Raw genomic sequence first — 20521 nt, forward strand, 5'->3', positions numbered from 1 at the left:
GATTAGTTTCTGAGAAGAAGATTTTTAAAGATTTACTCTATATATTCCTATGTAAAACTTCGACCCCCCCCCCCCCATTGTGGCCCCATCCTACCCCCAGGGATCATGAATTTCACAACTTTGAATCTACACTACCTGAGGATGCTTCCACACAAGTTTCAGCTTTCCTGGCTGATTAGTTTCTGAGAAGAAGATTTTAAAAGATTTACTCTATATATTCCTATGTAAAACTTTGACCCCCCATTGTGGCCCCACCCTACCCCTGGGGGATCATGAATTTCACAAATTTGAATCTGCACTATCTGAGGATGCTTCCACACAAGTTTCAGCTTTCCTGGCTTATTAGTTTCTGAGAAGAAGATTTTTAAAGATTTACTCTATATATTCCTATGTAAAACTTCGACCAACCCATTGTGGCCCCACCCTACCCCCAGGGATCATGAATTTCACAACTTTGAATCTGCACTACCTGAGGATGCTTCCACACAAGTTTCAGCTTTCCTGGCTGATAAGTTTCTGAGAAGAAGATTTTAAAAGATTTACTCTATATATTCCTATGTAAAACTTTGACCCCCCATTGTGGCCCCACCCTACCCCTGGGGGTCATGATATTCGCAACTTTGAATCTACACAACCTGAGGATGCTACCACATAAGTTTCAGATTTCCTTGCTGATTAGTTTCTGAGAAGAAGGTTTTTAAAGATTTACTCTATATATTCCTATGTAAAACTTCGACCACCTCATTGTGGCCCCACCCTACCCCCAGGGATCAAGATTTTCACAACTTTGAATCTGCACTACCTGAGGATGCTTCCACATAAGATTCAGCTTTCCTGGCTGATTAGTTTCTGAGAAGAAGATTTTAAAGATTTACTCTATGTATATATATAAATTCCTATGTAAAACTTCGACCCCCCATTGTGGCCCCACCCTACCCCTGGGGGTCATGATATTCGCAACTTTGAATCTACACAACCTGAGGATGCTTCCACATAAGTTTCAGATTTCCTTGCTGATTAGTTTCTGAGAAGAAGGTTTTTAAAGATTTACTCTATATATTCCTATGTAAAACTTCGACCACCCCATTGTGGCCCCACCCTACCCCCAGGGATCAAGATTTTCACAACTTTGAATCTGCACTACCTGAGGATGCTTCCACACAAGTTTCAGCTTTCCTGGCTGATTAGTTTCTGAGTAGAAGATTTTTAAAGATTTACTCTATATATTCCTATGTAAAACTTCAACCCCCCCCCCCCCATTGTGGCCCCACCCTACTCCCAGGGATCATGAATTTCACAACTTTGAATCTACACTACCTGAGGATGCTTCCACACAAGTTTCAGCTTTCCTGGCTGATTAGTTTCTGAGAAGATTTTTAAAGATTTACTCTATATATTCCTATGTAAAACTTCGACCCCCCATTGTGGCCCCACCCTACCCCCAGGGATCATGAATTTCACAAATTTGAATCTGCACTATCTGAGGATGCTTCCACACAAGTTTCAGCTTTCCTGGCTTATTAGTTTCTGAGAAGAAGATTTTTAAAGATTTACTCTATATATTCCTATGTAAAACTTCGACCACCCCATTGTGGCCCCACCCTACCCCCAGGGATCATGAATTTCACAACTTTGAATCTACACTACCTGAGGATGCTTCCACACAAGTTTCAGCTTTCCTGGCTAATAAGTTTCTGAGAAGAAGATTTTTAAAGATTTACTCTATATATTCCTGTGTAAAACTTTGACCCCCCATTGTGGCCCCACCCTACCCCCAGGGATCATGAATTTCACAACTTTGAATCTACACTACCTGAGGATGCTTCCACACAAGTTTCAGCTTTCCTGGCTTTCTGGTTCTTGAGAAGAAGATTTTTGAAAATTTCTCGAAATTTTTCATTAATTTCTAATTATCTCCCCTTGAAAACGAGTGTGGCCCTTAATTTTCACAACTTTGAATTCCCTTTGCCTAAGGATGATTTGTGCCAAGTTTGGTTGAAATTGGCCCAGTAGTTCTTGAGAAGATGTTGAAAATGTGAAAAGTTTACGGACAGACAGACAGACAGACAGACGGACAGACGGACGGACGGACGACAGACAAAATGTGATCAGAATAGCTCACTTGAGCTTTCAGCTCAGGTGAGCTAAAAAGGCAAAGAAACCCCTAAATTGCCCTCAATTTTCGTGCCAGAGGGAAGTAGACGAAAAAAAATTTAAATTATATTATTATTTGAAGGGGAACTACGTTATACTCCTCAAGTAGAAAAACAAAACAAAAATGAAATCGTCATGGATTTTCTGACGTTTGGTAGATAGAAAACTTTTCTCATAGAGTACTTGATCCATATTTTTTTCAAGATAAAGCCATTCATATTAAAAAGTCAGTTTATAGATCTGCAATATTGAAGTTATTGGAAATTCATAACCAAAAAAACCCAAAGGGGGGTAGTAGCTTATAACATGGGCAAAGATTTTAAATATCTAAATCAAATACTTAGTACTCTTGAATCAGAGTTATCATAGAACAGTATTAATTACGAATGTTTTCCCTTAATAATTAGTAAAGCCATGACCTAAAACCAGGAACTCCTCATCCAAGGTCCAGGGGGTAATTAATTCCACAGTTTGGTGGACATCTTCTCTCATCAATCTAAACATATGCTCCGTTTGTCTGCTAAATGCCCAAAAGTAAAGTATATTTTGTATAAATTGTTGCATATTCACCATCACACGAGGCCTCTTTGATTATCTTATGACTCGATAATAATAACCGTATGACCACGGACCCCTTCATTTAAATCCCTACCCACTACCTGACTACCACAAATACAAAAAACATGCCCCAAAATACAAACCAATAATAAAAAACCAGGCCCAAAAATTTTATTAAAAGTCAATACAAACCAATAAAAAAACCATGCCCAAGAATTTTATTAATAGTCATTACAAACCAGTACAAAAACGATGCCCAAAATTTATTACAAGACAATACAAACCAATACAAAAACAATGCCCAGAATTTATTACAAGACAATACAAACCATTACAAAAACCATGCCCAGAATTTATTACAAGTCAATACAAACCAATACAAAAACCATGCCCGAATTTATTACAAGACAATACAAACCATTACAAAAACCATGCCCAGAGTTTATTACAAGACAATACAAACCAATACAAAAACCATGCCCGAATTTATTACAAGTCAATACAAACCAATACAAATACCATGCCCAGAATTCATTACAAGTCAAAACAAACCAATACAAAAATCATGCATAGAATTTATTACAAGTCAATACAAACCAATACAAAAACCATGCCCAGAATTTATTACAAGACAATACAAACCAATACAAAAACAATGCCCGAATTTATTACAAGTCAATACAAACCAATACAAAAACCATGCCCAGAATTTATTACAAGACAATACAAACCAATACAAAAACCATGCCCAGAATTTATTACAAGTCAATACAAACCAATACAAAAACCATGCCCAGAGTTTATTACAAGACAATACAAACCAATACAAAAACCATGCCCGAATTTATTACAAGTCAATACAAACCAATACAAAAATCATGCCCAGATTTATTACAAGTCAAAACAAACCAATACAAAAACCATGCCCAGAATTTATTACAAGACAATACAAACAAATACAAAAACCATGCCCGAATTTATTACAAGTCAATACAAACCAATACAAAAACCATGCCCAGAATTTATTACAAGTCAAAACAAACCAATACAAAAACCATGCCTAGAGTTTATTACAAGACAATACAAACCAATACAAAAACCATGCCCGAATTTATTACAAGTCAATACAAACCAATACAAAAACCATGCCCAGAATTTATTACAAGTCAAAACAAACCAATACAAAAACCATGCCCAGAATTTATTACAAGTCAATAAAAACCAATACAAAAACATGCCCTGAGTTTATTACAAGACAATACAAACCATTACAAAAACAATGCCCAGAGTTTATTACAAGTCAAAACAAACCAACACAAAAACCATGCCCAGAGTTTATTACAAGTCAAAACAAACCAGTACAAAAACCATGCCCTGAGTTTATTACAAATCAAAACAAACCAGTACAAAAACCATGCCCAGAGTTTATTACAAGTCAAAACAAACCAACACAAAAACCATGTCCAGAGTTTATTACAAGTCAAAACAAACCAGTACAAAAACCATGCCCAGAATTTATTACAAGTCAAAACAAACCAACACAAAAACCATGCCCAGAGTTTATTACAAATCAAAACAAACCAGTACAAAAACCATGTCCAGAGTTTATTACAAGTCAAAACAAACCAGTACAAAAACCATGCCCAGAATTTATTACAAGTCAAAACAAACCAATACAAAAACCATGCCCAGAATTTATTACAAATCAAAACAAACCAATACAAAAACCATGCCCTGAGTTTATTACAAGTCAAAACAAACCAATACAAAAACCATGCCCAGAATTTATTACAAGTCAAAACAAACCAGTACAAAAACCATGCCCAGAATTTATTACAAGTCAAAACAAACCAATACAAAAACCATGCCCAGAATTTATTACAAGTCAAAACAAACCAGTACAAAAACCATGCCCAGAATTTATTACAAGTCAAAACAAACCAATACAAAAACCATGCCCTGAGTTTATAACAAGTCAAAACAAACCAGTACAAAAACCATGTCCAGAGTTTATTACAAGTCAAAACAAACCAGTACAAAAACCATGCCCAGAATTTATTACAAGTCAAAACAAACCAATACAAAAACCATGTCGAGAATTTATTACAAGTCAAAACAAACCAGTACAAAAACCATGCCCAGAATTTATTACAAGACAATACAAACCAATACAAAAACCATGGCCAGAATTTATTACAAGTCAAAACAAACCAGTACAAAAACCATGTCCAGAGTTTATTACAAGTCAAAACAAACCAGTACAAAAACCATGCCCTGAGTTTATTACAAATCAAAACAAACCAGTACAAAAACCATGCCCAGAGTTTATTACAAGTCAAAACAAACCAACACAAAAAACACGCTCCAAAATTTATTAGAAATCTTCCCGCTCACCCAAACCTTCTGCTTTAATTTGCTTTCTAGTTGCTCAAATGTAGTAGTAGAGAACAGGTTTTTAAAGGAATTAATTATGCATGTTAACTACATGTGTATATAACCCAGGAGCCCCGCACTAACACCAGAATTCTTAACTCTGGGACTGGACACTGGCAACTTTAGGAGAGGCCTTGTTCAATAATACATGTATAATCTGTGTCCTTAGTTTATTTGCTAAATATCAAGTAGTAAAGAAGAAGATGTTCAAAGACGTAATGCATATTCACTGTATGACCACTGGAGCCTCAACCTGACACCAGAGCGCCAATCTCGAGGACCTCAGTCTTCACAAATTTTGTGGAGGCTTCCATGCTTATCATATTTTTATTTTTGGTATTTAAATAAGGGGATTACAAACCACGGTACGTATTGTTTTACCGCCTACATTAGAGCAATTTTTGAAATATTATCTAATGATTAGGTTGGGGTTTTTTTCTGTTTCGTTTTTTTGATGCCAATTTGCATTTTGGTTAACAAAGAAAGATAACTTGTTAATTTGGTTAAGAATTGAGTTTATGATATTTATGTCATATACACGTATTTACACCTAGCAAAAAAAATTCTTTGATTTATTTCGATATTTTGACTTTTTATATTAAAAAAATAATAACTGATTTAATTCATATTTGTAATGATAAGCAAATAATAAAATGCAGAAAACCAATTGACCTAATACTCATTGTCTTTTCAATGGCTTTATTTTGTTTTGTGCTGAACTTAACCCAACTCGAAAGTTTCAAGCTAACCTTCTGTCAATCTTCCTGTATTTATGTTAAAAAGTCATATAACCTAACAAAGAATGAGTTTGCTTTGTTAAAAATGTATTTGTGTATATGTTTTACCGCCATCATCATTATTTCAAAAAAGAGATTTCTGTTGAAATTTGGAGCGGTTTTCCCATTTACACACGGTTGCGTGTTGTACATTGTACGATCAAGAGTTATATTTCTTGCATCTTTTCTGACGAAGAAGGAGAATATAATTATAATAAAGTTTAATGATTATGCGGTCAAGTACAGAAACAATTGGATAAGACAAATTGAGAAAGTAAATCAATATCGTCTGATTAGACATTCGATTTTAGAGATTGAATTATAAAAGAAATGATTGCTTAGCAAATGATGCCAACACTGAACCTTTGCCAGTAAGTAAATCTGTGGATACGTAAACATTTCTTTTTCCACGTTACTCAACACTAGTTGTACTATAAAATAACTTTAAATGATAACAATTTCATCTAACAACATTTGATTTCGTTCTAATTCATTGTATACATTCATCCTTATTTTGTTTCAGCCATAATTTGCAGTACAGCTTCCCTTTCCGATGTTTTGATTAAAGCAAATTCATCAAAAGTAAAAGTATAAGATGCAAATATAATAAAACGATTCTTCGAAAGTTTAATACTCAATTGAAAGCTTTGGGCTCGAACAACAATTAACTTTATGTTCAAGAATATTAGCCTAACGGAAGTTATTCTAGAGAGTTTTATGAGGTGAAATGCACTTGTATCTTTAGTTATTTACTGCAAATAACTTTCTTTGAAAGAATATGTATGAAGTACAAGTTTTAATTAGAAGAATCTGACATTATGCTCCGGGGCTCAATTTGTTTGAATCGATAACCGCCTGATGCTTCAAATTGTTAATACTCTTTCTTCTTTTTTTGTCAACCTTTTACCTACTATACGGATTGCAACAATCTGTATTTTGTTTCAAACATATTTAAAATTCTGCAATAAAATTTTAATCCATTGATAGTGAGAAAATACTGTGCTTTGTAGTTTGAGAAACAATTTTTATAACAATCTTCACAAATAGTTTTTTTAAAAGGTTTTCGATGCTTGGTTTTTTTTATTTTTTGAATTTATACTGTATATACATCATGAAGGTATATTAAACACAGATTCATTCATCATGTAAAAGCAGCTAGGACAGACCTTTGTCTCACTGAGCGTCCAAATGGGTGGCTCTACCGTAATCAGTAAATTTTCTTTCCGGTCTGACGTTTTTGATTTTCCAGATAGAGGCTCCTCCGCGCCTTCTGTCAAAGCCCGCGTCAATCACCTGTAGTTAGAATGATGACGCGCGCCAGTGTCGCCGGCTAGTGGGCACTGATTTGTTCTCTGTGTTGTAAGTGGCATTGTGCTATTATCATTCTCTATTATATTGTAAGGCAACAATGAAAAATCAAATTAATCGGGACAAAATGGAGTCGCTCTTTTTTCCGTCCCATTTCATGTGTTAATTACGTCTTTTTTGGGACCCCATGAGATTCAACACTTGTTTCCCTCTATGTTGACGTAAATACAATTAATGATGTTGCTTTAATTAATGAAATACGAGTTAGGTTTTTGTCAAATCATAAAAACTACCCAATAAAACACAGAGAGATAACGCCCACAAGTCGTATATTAACCCGGTATGTATCTTTATTGTTGTTTAAATGTATAACAAGTGTAGTTGCCAATGGTATAAGACGGTGAAATAATAAATTCTTCCTGTTATACCGAGTCTACAGTGTTAATCAATAGAACACTCTTTCTTCAGTCTGGAACGTCAGCCGATACACTACAAATCCCTCACACAAGACAAACTGAATCTTTAGTTACTGGAATGGAACTAATACAAATACTTAATAAGCAAACACACGTGCACCAAATAACAAAATATCCACATTTTTGAAAAAGTTTTTTTTTCATATAGCGAGAATAGGATATACCCATTAGACTTTAACTAGAGAACACAAAACTTGAGCAAAATTAAAAAAACAAAACCTCGATAAAACTAGATAACTTTCGGGATTTTGTATATTAAGTTGCTGATCAAATTAATGTCCTTTTCAAAAAAGACCAATGACGCTATATTATATGAAAGATTCTTTAAACAAAAATGATCCACTCTTTATTCACTACATCTTAGAATAGATAGATTTCATATTTTAAACGCATTGTAGGAGAGAAAATGATAGCAATAGTCCAAAGAAATTTAATTCCATTAATTAGAGTTCCGGTACAGTTCTCCGTAATGGAGTCGTGGCACTGGTCCCTGCAGTATTAATATGTCTTGTAAAAGCTTAGGTATGTAATGATCTGAAAATTTCTTAGTGATATTATCGCATCTGTTTGAAATCGCAACGGGATCATGTTTGGTAAAAAACAAACCACGTTTAGAACAGTTTTTTTTAAACCTCTTGTTCATTGGTTCAGCTAAATGAACCAAGATTACAATAGGATCGTTATGAGGATATTAAATCAAATTGAATTGTAATGGGTTAGACAGCCTTCACTATTACATTCCAATCGTAAAGTAAGTCTTACAATCCAAACGTTCTGATTGATCACACGAGTGTTCATTGGTTCTTTAAAAACCATTTTATTTCATCAAACTTAATACTGCAAGAATAGAAATCTTATCACAACTGTTATCACTGCTTGATTTCTAAATAAATATTGGAGCCGTCAACTCCATTGTTTGAATCACAGCCTGAGTTTGAATTCTCCAATTCTGGGGTATTAATTTTGATGACTGGAATCGAGGCCGGACTGCTTCCGCCACTATCCATGTACGTGGTGGCGCTCGAGTCGTAGCTTTGATAGTGCTGCCCCCTACCGGTACATAATACGGACGGATGATCGAGCTCGCCCACGCCCGGATCCTCGGTGGACAAGTCTATGCCGCTCTCCTCGAGACTACTAAAGTTGTCCTGGATATTTGTAAACGTAAAAGGAGAACCATTGTCCTGTACGTGAAAAATGTGTTATTGACTGTGTGTACGCTTAGCACATTGAAAAAAAAAACACAGGAAAATGAAAACAATAAGAGATTGCGTTTTCTGATCATTTTACTTGTTTTAGATCTATTGCTACACAGCAAAACGTAAATGACTGAACAGGACCTGGTACAAACATTGATCATAATAACTCAGGTAGAAATATGAAAAAAGTATCTGTAGATAAATATTTGATAAGATTTTGAATAGAATATCTCAATCTATCTGCCACAACAATGGGTTACATGATTTCGTTGTCTAAGGTAACACTGGCGTAACAAAAATATAGCAAAGAAATCCGGAAATCTAAATTGCCATCTAACTAACTATACATTGGTAAAAGAACCTAGTAGACAGTCATTAATTGATTAAACGAAGCACCATACACTGTAAATAGAACTTAGTTGTATCAAATTGCAGTGTCTTTGGCACTGTCTAACAGAGGCTTGGTAACCACCACTATGTCTTTTTGTCCAAGTACCTTAATATGGAACATTCCCTCTCGTTGTTGGCACATTTCCTCTTTGGCGATTTTGGCGACACGGCAACTGAGGAGAATGGATAGAATGCAAATGAGACACTCGACCCCAGCGGTTCCCATGGCGATAATGATCAGAGGGTCCTTGACCTCTTTCTGAAAAGTGCTGCCATCCGTGGCGTGATTTTGGAGACCAACCCGTAGAAGTTGGAAACTTACGAACGTGGTCACCATAGAAACGGCAGCTATTGCAATAAAACACATTATCTGCAAAAAAATTAAAATATAGATTTCAAATCTATAGAATATCTCGATTTTTATTATTTATTTGATAACAGATTTATTTTTTATATTAAAAAACATTTACCACATATGATGTCTTTCTTTTGGCACAGAGTATTCCAACAAGCCCGGTAATAAAAAACTGCACATGAGAACAAAAATATTTAATTACTGAAGTTTTCTGTAATTGAAACAATTTCATCTACCTTTTATTTAACGAGAGATAATAAAGAAGAAAAAGAGACATTAAAAAATTATAGTGTCCAAGTTTCTTAATATTCTGAAACCAGGCAGACATAGGTAAGACTTACTATGCCACCGCTCCAGATAGGTGACACGCTGTGTGCCAGCCAGACTTCCGCCTGGATGCTAAGAATGACCCCGAGACACACACTGAACACTCCCAGAAAGATGTGACAGCCCGAGGCACAGAAAACCAGGATTAGGTCCCAACGAACCATGGCGACAAGCAGGTGCGAGATCACGTGGATTAACGTCCAAGGAAGCAACCTGACAAAAGAACGGAATCTGAATTTTCATCTCAAAATTAAAACCTTTGTAGAAGAACAGTAAGAGAAATAAAGACCAAAGAATACAGGGCGCGGTCAGGATTGTGAATGAGAGATGTATCATGATTTAGGATAACATATTTCAAGAAATTCTAAGATGAAATTGCTGGACTTTGTAAAGAAGCAAGTAGTTGCGTTTGAACATTTTTCTTATAAATTGAACACAGCATACTTATCAGTTTCAATAACACAGTCTGTTAACTTACCCATGTTGCGTGTATTCCGTATTAACAGTCCAGTTCTAATTTTACCCTGTTCTTCCACAAACGACACGGATTGGTATTAACCTGATTGATTTCAAAGTATCCATGTTATAAAGCTTCAATTACGTCAAACTCGAAAGGCCAGTCACTGGCTGCTAGAGGCTCCTAACCATAAGAAATCCAATATTGGACGGACTTGGAGCTACCTTACAAATCCATGGCAGTATCGATCGGTCTTCAACTCTCTATTGATCGTTTGGTTGCAAACAGTCTCAGCAGCATGGCTGGGACGGGTTATTATATTGTCTACTGCACAGAATGAACAGAGAGAAAGGGAAAAATCGATGGCTTGTATGTATGTCCAAACTGTTTAATCTTTGTCTTAAATTATCATGACTGTTTGTCATGTCCAAATATTGAAAGTTTAAGAAATAACAGAAGATGTAAGGTATTGTTGACTTGAGTAATATTACCGTGAGAAAATTACTCAGCTCATCAGGCTGTGTTACACAGCAATAGAACGCATTGGTTAAAAGAATATGAAGCTCTACACATGTAAAAAGAACATCACATAATTGTAATTAAAATAGAGAAATAGCAAAGGGACGTTTTACATCACTAAAGAAGATGGATAAGGCGTGTAAAATGCCTATACACGGTCGGACAAGCTATTGAAAAATCAAAATATCAATAAATCTGATATTTCTTTTTAAAATCATTTAAGACAATAAATATTTAACATATAATTGTTTTTAAACCTATAAATATGTTAAATACTTGGAATATGTTGACTCAAACAGGCGTAAACGTATCAAAACCTGCAAATAGTGTCATTTTTTTAAACTTCAATGCATTTTCTTTTACAGAGTAGGTCTGTGCTCCGTATTTTTCTCATAGTCTCAATAAGGCCTAATGGAAAACAAATAATAATTCAATAATAAAAAAAAAAACGCGGAGAGATCACCCACTATATAGTTAAAAAAAACGTGGAGAGATGATCCAATATATATTAAAAAATAGCATTTTGTACCCCAACAATTCAACGTTTTGAAAAAATTATACAAGTCCGTAAATTCGTGGCCAAAGTCACACATAATATTTAAACAACTTATTTTGTTATTTCTGAAATGGCTCAGTGGTTAGAGTACCTGACAAAAGCTTACCTTATATTTATAGGGTTCTTAAGTTATGGGTTCGATACCACTAAAATTTTAGGCAAATATTTTTTCTTATCTTTTGTTAAATATATTAAAAACTGAATATATTTAGAAATTGTGCTTTTGCAAACTTGTTTTATAATATATTTGAATAGATTTAATTCGGAAAATAAATTCAAAATTGTATTTCACGACTAAAACGAATGGACATTTACGCCATTTTATTCCCCCATCTTCTTTCTAGGCTTTTATTTGATTTTTGGAGAACTATTTTTTTTTACTATTCTTGATTGAAAACTTTATCCTGTTATGAGCTAAATAAAGTAAATTGAGTAAGCTTGAAACATTTCTTTTGATATTTTGCCAACGTATAAATTGACATTTTTACACAATTTATCCAAATTTACAAAAGCATACGTCAACCAATCAATCAATCAACCATTCAATCGATCAGGTTTTGTAATTAGATGACCATTAGAAGACGTGAGTGGTATTGTTTTGGGTTGTTGACTGAGAAATTCCACATCTGGTTGGTTTTTAAATTATCGTATTTTGGTCACTATTGAGCTATTTGGAAAACAATCTCTGCAATTTTTGTGCTAGATAGCTTGCGAACGACTCCTCAAATACATACCAGACATTTCTGTGCATATGTAACTCGTATTTGATACTGTGATACAAGTAAAGCCATCTAATGTATAACTGACTGAAATATAAAGTAAAGAAGGAAATCATTATGAAGATAAAAATGCTGCTTATAAATTTTTTTTTTAAAAAGTTGTGTCTATACAGTGTATCAATAACTAGACGGGGCGGAAAAGGTGGATTATATCAAAAACTGATATTGACATGTATTTGTTGTGATTTAAGGGGACAATTCAAACCTTATCAACAGGGTGGATCGGATGGGGTTTTATATCAGCAACAACTTGTTCCACTGCCTTGTAGATACAATCACAGATTGGCAATGCTCCAATTTCATTCAATTTAATTTTACTTTTCAAAAGGTACAAAAAGTACGTGTCCCTCTGCTAGGCCCAGATGTGTCGAAGTGTTATAATTTTGTTTATGAAACGTTTTAAAGCGATTCCTCAGACAAACATATAGAACAATTCGGGCTTTCAGCATTATGTATCGATGTATTGATTCAGCAATCCAGACTCCAGCAGAGTTCGGAACGGGAGATATAAGTCCGGATATACCCACAGGAAACAATATTTGATAATACTCAACGGAACAGGATGGACCAACAAGTCAACAGTCAATGGCATCCATGCCAAGAAATTATATCATGCTGCACCAAGTGTTGTTTTTGTACTCTGTATTTTTTAGCTGTAATAATTGTAAGAACTTCTATCTTCATTTTTTTTTCTCTCACCAAAACACTCTTAATTAAATACAATGATTTGTTTTACTCGGTAGTACTAACGTCCTCGTTCATTGACACTGACCATGTATGGATAATATGATTGTTGGATGAACGGCCTTGGCACTGACACCCATGGATAGAGGATAGAAGTGAGAAATCCCTTTAGTGTTATTATTTATAACTCTTTATTATATATGCACATTGTATTTTTACATTTCAGTTTAATTAAAAATGTATAAAAAAAAAGATGTTGGTTTTTTTTCTTTAGAACCATACGTTAAAATAGCAGTTTTAGGGTAAAACAGAAAATCAACATTTTTTTTACTAACGCTCAGTCAAAATTGCAGAAAACGTTTTTAAAAGCCCAAACCATTATATTTGAATTTAATTTGACACCAGAAAAAATGTTGTTGAATTAATAAATGAAAGCGTATAGATTTCTGTTAGAATATTCATTTTTAGACACATTTTTCCTTCATTATTCCTTGCTTTAAATTAAAAATGTGTTTTATTTATTTCTAAAATATTGATTATATATGATTTTCTGTTAAAACCCTCTCCAAGTTATTTACTGGCAATTTTTTCTGTTTGAGGAAACCAGACTGCTTTTTGCATATCGAAATTAATTATTTTTACACATTTAGTCTTCTTGGAAGTTGGTACCATAACGTAAAAATCTTTATAACTGTGCGCATTTCGGAATTTGGAATTTATATTTTGACATTGCATGTTTTGTTACGGTAATTACCTTACATAGCTACCAAATTTCTTAATTTAAATGCAAACAAAATTAGTTAGTAGGGAATAAGATATCTACCGTATTTGACAAAGAAACTATCCACACAAAAGGCTCCACAACAAAGCTTTATTTTTAATAAAATACATAAAGCATTTAGGATTTTATGTGATGCCATTACGAAATCACGAATAAAAGATTCACTCCCATAAACATTGTCAACACTACAACAAACATGTCATTTTTCAGCAAATATCCACATGTTAATTTCATCAAAGAGCATCTCAAAAGTACATGTGGACATGCTTGTAATATCAATTTTATCGCAAAAGCAAAAAAATAACTGTACGTAATAGTTCCCCACAATCTGATGGTTGTAATAAACACACGATACTAAAGCCACGAATTTTATAATGTTACCTTGAATAACAATGATGTAAGTTTTCAACCACCCAATCAGCACGACAAAGGTGCATTAAAAAGATATAATGCAATGAAGAATGCTTGACCGCATCAGGGTAGCCGACCCACCCAAGATGCATTTCTGTCCTGCCCTGCGTTCTGGGGGTGGGGGGGGGTATCAAATAGATCCACTCATTTTCAAGAGGAATGATGAATTCATTAAAGTGAAAGCTGAAAGGAAAAGGAAGATGCAAAGACGATCAAAACATTTCCCAGCATCCCTCCACATGACGTCATTTTTCTCCTTTGTCTCTTCCGTTTTCTGGTCCCGTCTTTGTAAAAAACAGATGACATTTTTGATACATTGAGGAACAGGTTTCACCGATCTGCGATGTATTCGAAGCCCAAAAATGGTGAATATAATAATGAAGGCGGAAAGAGACACATTTGATACGAGAAGGTAACAAATCAGAGAAATGGTCGGCTTAGAGGTCTGGGGAAGGTTTTCGGACACAAGAGTCAAAAAGACGATGATTGCTAAATGAACAGAGAGAGCATAGGCTATTCTGTCACCGTGTGCCACAGGAATGACAAAAACAAAGATGTTGAGAATACCTAGCATCAAAACAGGTAGCAACATGTTCACGAGGAAAAATATGGATCTCCTCCTCAACTTTACGACGAAGTGAACGTAATCCAGGTTATGTTGAGAGTGCGAATAAGCATACGTGTCAAGTATGTCCCAAACACCATGGGGTGAATAATATTGCAGATTCACTTTATCCGAAAGCATTTTGAAGTTCATCTGCGTAACAGAATATCCCCATGTGACATAGGTCATTCTACAAACCTGAACGTCAAACGGAAAGTTTTCAACGTCCACATCACAAACAGTTTCAATGACGTCACCTGGATTCCAAGAGGCATGTCCGGAAGAAGAGAAATGAATTATCATTTCGTCATTTCCAAGATTGTGGTGAATGGCAAATGAGTTTGTCAGTAAGATTGCTGGTTTCCAAACTAGATTTTGTGGTAAGAAAAGACTATGGACATTGTTGAATTTTTGGGAATCCCATTGGATTCTCGGATCTGACCAAGATATGTAGAAAAATCCAATGACGGAGAATTTACCGGTTAGTTCGTCTAATTCGTTTATATTCATCATACTGAACTCGATATTTATCTCTATAGGTTCGTGCAAACTCACACACGGCCGTACATGTCTATTGTATCCTCCCATAACGGAATTAAAAACGGATTCCTCCAACCGGCAGAAGGATGTGTTTCGAGGGACTGCCCTTGATGCAAGAAAAAGCAACGACAGAAAAAAAAGAAGAAGGGTACACATCTTTACTCAATGTTTCTCTTTGCCCCAACTCACAGTCGACGAAGAGGTTGGTGCTTTTATGTACTCGTTATCAGAACTGTTGATGAGTTCCATTATCACAAATGAAGTGCTTAGGTGACAAAAGGTTCAGGAGGTAAATTATCCCGCCTTTTCGACACTTTAAGTGCTAAGAACAGATGAAATAACAGATGTGTATTTCCTATGACCATAAGAATCAAACTTCCTTTAATAACAAAGCAAGGTTGAATTTGCGTCTAAAACAAGTGACTTGTATCGGGAAATAAATACATGACTTTTAACAAGTTAGAAATTAGTTCTCAGTTCAATAACTCAAAACTCAAAGTTGCACAATAGATCATTACATTTTGAGTAAATAATATATGGTATGATGAGGATTTACAATATCATTGCAAAAACTATAAAGAAGATTTGAGATCTTTTATCATGCTATAGTAGATTTTATGGTGTTTTTATCTTTGGAAAGTAGCTTTGTATTGACAATAAGACTGGCACTGTCAGCGAAGTTAATTGTACAGAAAAACAATATTTGATAAAAAGATATGTCAAAAACACACACTTTGTTAAGATCGACATAATCAGAATAACATCATATCAATGATGTAAAGTGAATGGAATAGTACAGATTATCTGTTTAGAATGACAGATATTGTTCTACGTCAGTATATGTTAATAACAACCAATTTATATACACAGTGCACAATATCTTCAGATTGAAATGTTTTGTAAGTAGATGAGTGTCAGGGATATGTCTGAGCATTACATTTTGTATTGTAATTATCCCGGAAAAGCATTGTAGTACATGTATATTTTTTTTATCTTAGACAATACTGATCCTGTCGTTAGTACTACATTCACATGCATACCACTCTTACGAAAGGAAATTGAGAGTACCACATAACATAACGATTGAACAATAGTTCATTATGAGTTCATCTCTGTATGAAATGAGTTGATCATATCATATAAAGATTTATTCATAGCATATAATGAATAAACCACGGCACATAATGATCTTACGACATAACGTAATGATGTTACCACTTCATATAAAGATTTTAAAAATGAAGAGTTGAACTTTGTATTAGAATAATGTACAAATCAATTACCGTTAGAAATGCTTATAGTAACGAACTCGATTCTTAATAATAGTAATGATAGTAAAATGTTAAACTTCAAAACAAGTTGCTGAAAGTATATTACAATTTACCAAAAAATTAGTACAACCAACTCGTTATTTTCTTCTTTGTGGTGTGTTTTTATGTAAACAACCAATGATGATTCATACAACGTACAATTATATTTTTGCAGCCCATTTGACGCTTGCGTCAATGTGATTTCTTGTATTACTCTTGAAATCAATATACAAGTTGTCGTTTTAGTTATTTTTCATTACTGCTCTCGGTTTATAATATCATTAATTAAATGTTTCTTAGACACTGAGTGTAACAATAAGTTAGGACTAGAGAATGGGGCCATTACGGATGACATGATATCTGTGCCCTCCTCAAAGACTGGAAAAAGCAAGAATAAGGTCCGGTATGATTGTTGTGCTGGTAAGCTTTCAATGTTTGATTTTTGTACAAATTTTGATTGAAAAGAAATTACTGTAAATTTTTAAAGTAATATCTTACATTTATTTCTTAAGAGAATTTTTCATTTTGGTTCTATTTCAACAGTTGTAGTTCAATTTGAAAAATGTTTTAAACCTTCTTTAACGTATAACCTTATTGAATGGAATTGTTTATTTCGTCTGTGTGTATATATAAATATTGTTCTGCTTTAGTTAAGTTACTAGATAGAAATGTATTGGACCGCCAGTAAATAGTTCGTGAATATCGATTGCGACTGTTTCGTGATAAATAGAGTTTAAAATACAATGTTGCTAATTGTTTATATTTACATAATAAAAGACAGAAATTTCCTCGTAGGACTCTACAGAATTTGCATAAAACTGTCAACAAAAAAGGTTAAGAAACACTGGAAATTTAAAATAACAATGAAGTAGAATTTCCTTAAATTTTCACACAAACCATAAAGAAAAGTCATTGTTACTAAGTACCTGCATTAAAAAGCAAATACAAAAGTGTTTAATACGAAATAAATAAAATAATATGATAGAGCAATAGGAACAATGTAATAATAAAAGATGATAGCATTGTAGAAACGCAGTTTGCAAAATACGCACTTTAAAAAATATATGCGTAAATGATTTGACAAATTCAACATAGTTCTATTTTTTAACCTAAGTCTGTTATGAATGTAGATTTGTGACTCAGTTTAAGATGAATTTTGTTACTGCAAATTAGTAAGAAAAGGCATCTGTTGGTTTTAATTCGCCTGGACAGTTAAAAGGGATGGTTATGCCCTGGTGTTTTGTCCATTCTACTAGGATTACAGAAGAATGGAAGAAAAACTTGTTATAGGCATAGCCTGCTACAAACCAAGCATTCCGGAATATCCAATATCTGCTGTTCACTAACATTTTGATATATGCCTTGAGATGATCGATTATAAAACTCTGGATTCATTTGCTTGTTAGGGAAGCTATGTTCGAAAGGCGACTGAGTTATCCCCCTAACATGTTATTTTTCCTCCCTCGACCAGACGTCATAGTGTCTATACATGCTGCTATCAGCATACAAAGTCACTCACAGCCAAGGATGGGTTGCGATCAGTAGATATGCCCATTTTATTTATGTTTTAAATCATGTAGGGTTTGTCAAATGCAGAGAGAGAATATTCTTAAGATTCTTATAATGCCAAGCAACAATATATTCGAAAAGCATCTTTACCCTCACAAGTCTGTCTGACATTGATACCTTAAGATCAGACCATATCATCTCCATTCCATTTTCTTAGGATGCATGGAATTATCGATGGTAATATCAACACATTCTAGTATATATCCATGAATATGTCCATCTGCATTTGCAGCTATGATCTTAAAATTCTTTCAAAATTTGCACGTACGTAATTTCATAGACCAAAATAGCAGCTTTCTCCATCATTTTAAAATTTTACACAAAGTGTGTAAGCAGCATCTCCAAATAATCAATAACTTTCTGGTAATGTCAGTCAAAGACTTTAGACACCAAACATAAAAACATAGATGTATGATATTGCATATGCCTTCTTGAGAGAATTGAACGTCCCTGAAATGTGAAAAATGAAAAAATTTAAAATATCAATATCAACAATTCATCCTGTGAAATATTTGTTGTCTTTTCAATTGTTTAATTTTGATCCTATTAATTCAATTTGATCCATAGATTGTGATGGCTACGAATACAATAATAAGATTCCGTAAAACAAATGGTCAAGCACGCCAAGGGTCTATAAAGTATAGAAAATATCCATTCTCAAAATAACTATAGTTGCAAAATCGTCTTAATAAGCAGTTTAAATATAAAAGTTCTATATGCATCATTTAGAATTTGCTTCCTTCTTTTTTCGTAAAAAAGCAGGTTAAATATAAAAGCTCTATATGCATCATTTAGAATTTGCTTCCTTCTTTTTCGTAAAAAAGCAGTTTAAATATAAAAGCTCTATATGCATCATTTAAAATTGGCGTCCTTCTTTTTTCGTCAATAAAAAATACTAATAGTTTAATAAAAATTTGCCCTTAACCATCGCTTTACAAAAAGGTATATGATCAGTCCTGAACAGATCAAATGTAGTTTTGTATATTTTATTCATGTTAATAAGCTTGCCTTCGGTGATATTGGAAGAGTTGTGGTTGCCTTTAAGATATACATGAACGTCTAGATTCTTTTTATGCAAAGGAGAAGACAGTGGAGCATGGTGTCAAGAATCTAGTGACAAGAATTTAAATTGAGAAGTAAGATTTCCTCGACTAATGGCTGTGTCAGGCCTTAACTTCGAACACCCAAGTCAGACAGATGTATACACCTACCCAAACATGTACATGAAGACTTTACAGCTTAAGTTTATTTCCGCTTTAGATCCTCTTCGAGAGTGGAGAAGTTATACAAAGGTAAAAGAAAGCTTCGAGATTATCTGATGTTTTTATTTCTGTGTTTTATTTTAGATTGTCATTTAATTGTCCTTTTATATTGCAAGGTAAAAAGTCTATGAAACGAAAATACTAGTATGAAAAATGGTTGACGTGCAACGTCGTTATGCATTGTTTTAAAGAATATTCTGTAAAGCGTCGAAATGTTAAGAGAATCAAATGCCCGTACTAAATTAATCTTTTGTTTTCTAATTTTTGCATACTTTCTATTTCTTTAATTGATGGACTAAGGTTTCTTTTATAAACCAAATTAAATAGTACTTCACATATCTATGTCTTACATGACCTTCCGTCAATATACAACTCTACTATTTTCTACAATATTTGACTAGACCAAATTGAATATATGGTGACCGATGTAATTAGAATTTATCCAGAGGGATTATCCTATGAGGGATTAGCCTGTTTTAGGATGGAGATAATCGGTTGTGATCCAAATGGTGACTTAAAAATTCTTTGACCTAAGAATTCTCATCAAGAACTTCAGGACAGTATCCCCCTCCACCCGCCCAGATATTTAGAAATTCGATGTACTTGATTTTTTTACGATTGAATTTCTTTGTTTTCAAGCACCTGTGCTTTAATTAAGGAAATATACTAGTATGCGCTTATTTTGTGTTTCAAAACCCATACAAGAAATATAACATTCCAATACGATAACTATTAATTTGTATGAATTTACCTTATCTCACAGAATATACAATTTATAAGAATTGTTAGGATTAATACCGAGCACACTGCAAGAAATACTTGTAGACAATTGAAGTTTTATTTTTGTAGTTCTCTGTCCCAAAGAGTTTTGTCAGAACGGGGGAGTATGCTTAGTCATGAATGTATGCAGATGTATGCCCGGCTTTTATGGTATCGACTGCCATTTACCCGGTGAGATATTTCTCATTAAAACTCTTTGAATGGGTATATAGTTTCAAAGAATTTAGCTTGTATTCTGAATCATATCTATTCGGTTTTTCTATTGAACAGCATTACAGATTGTCCATCTTAAC

At 34.0% G+C, this 20521-nt stretch overlaps 1 protein-coding gene across 1 annotated transcript; it reads right to left on the reverse strand.

Moving 5' to 3' along the window:
* Window positions 1-7559: 7559 nt before the first annotated feature.
* On the reverse strand, window positions 7560-11143 carry LOC128176716 (transmembrane protein 196-like). Its single transcript, XM_052843229.1, has 5 exons — window positions 10455-11143; window positions 9991-10189; window positions 9765-9821; window positions 9401-9664; window positions 7560-8889 (listed from the first exon to the last, which is right to left on the reverse strand). Exons 2-5 carry the CDS (start codon window positions 10138-10140, stop codon window positions 8575-8577), a joined length of 786 nt encoding a protein of 261 aa, XP_052699189.1. The 5' UTR covers window positions 10141-10189; window positions 10455-11143; the 3' UTR covers window positions 7560-8574.
* Between the last annotated feature and the right edge of the window lie 9378 nt (window positions 11144-20521).

Source organism: Crassostrea angulata, chromosome 3 (assembly GCF_025612915.1).
Source record: "Crassostrea angulata isolate pt1a10 chromosome 3, ASM2561291v2, whole genome shotgun sequence".
Taxonomy (NCBI): Eukaryota; Metazoa; Mollusca; class Bivalvia; order Ostreida; family Ostreidae; genus Magallana; species Magallana angulata.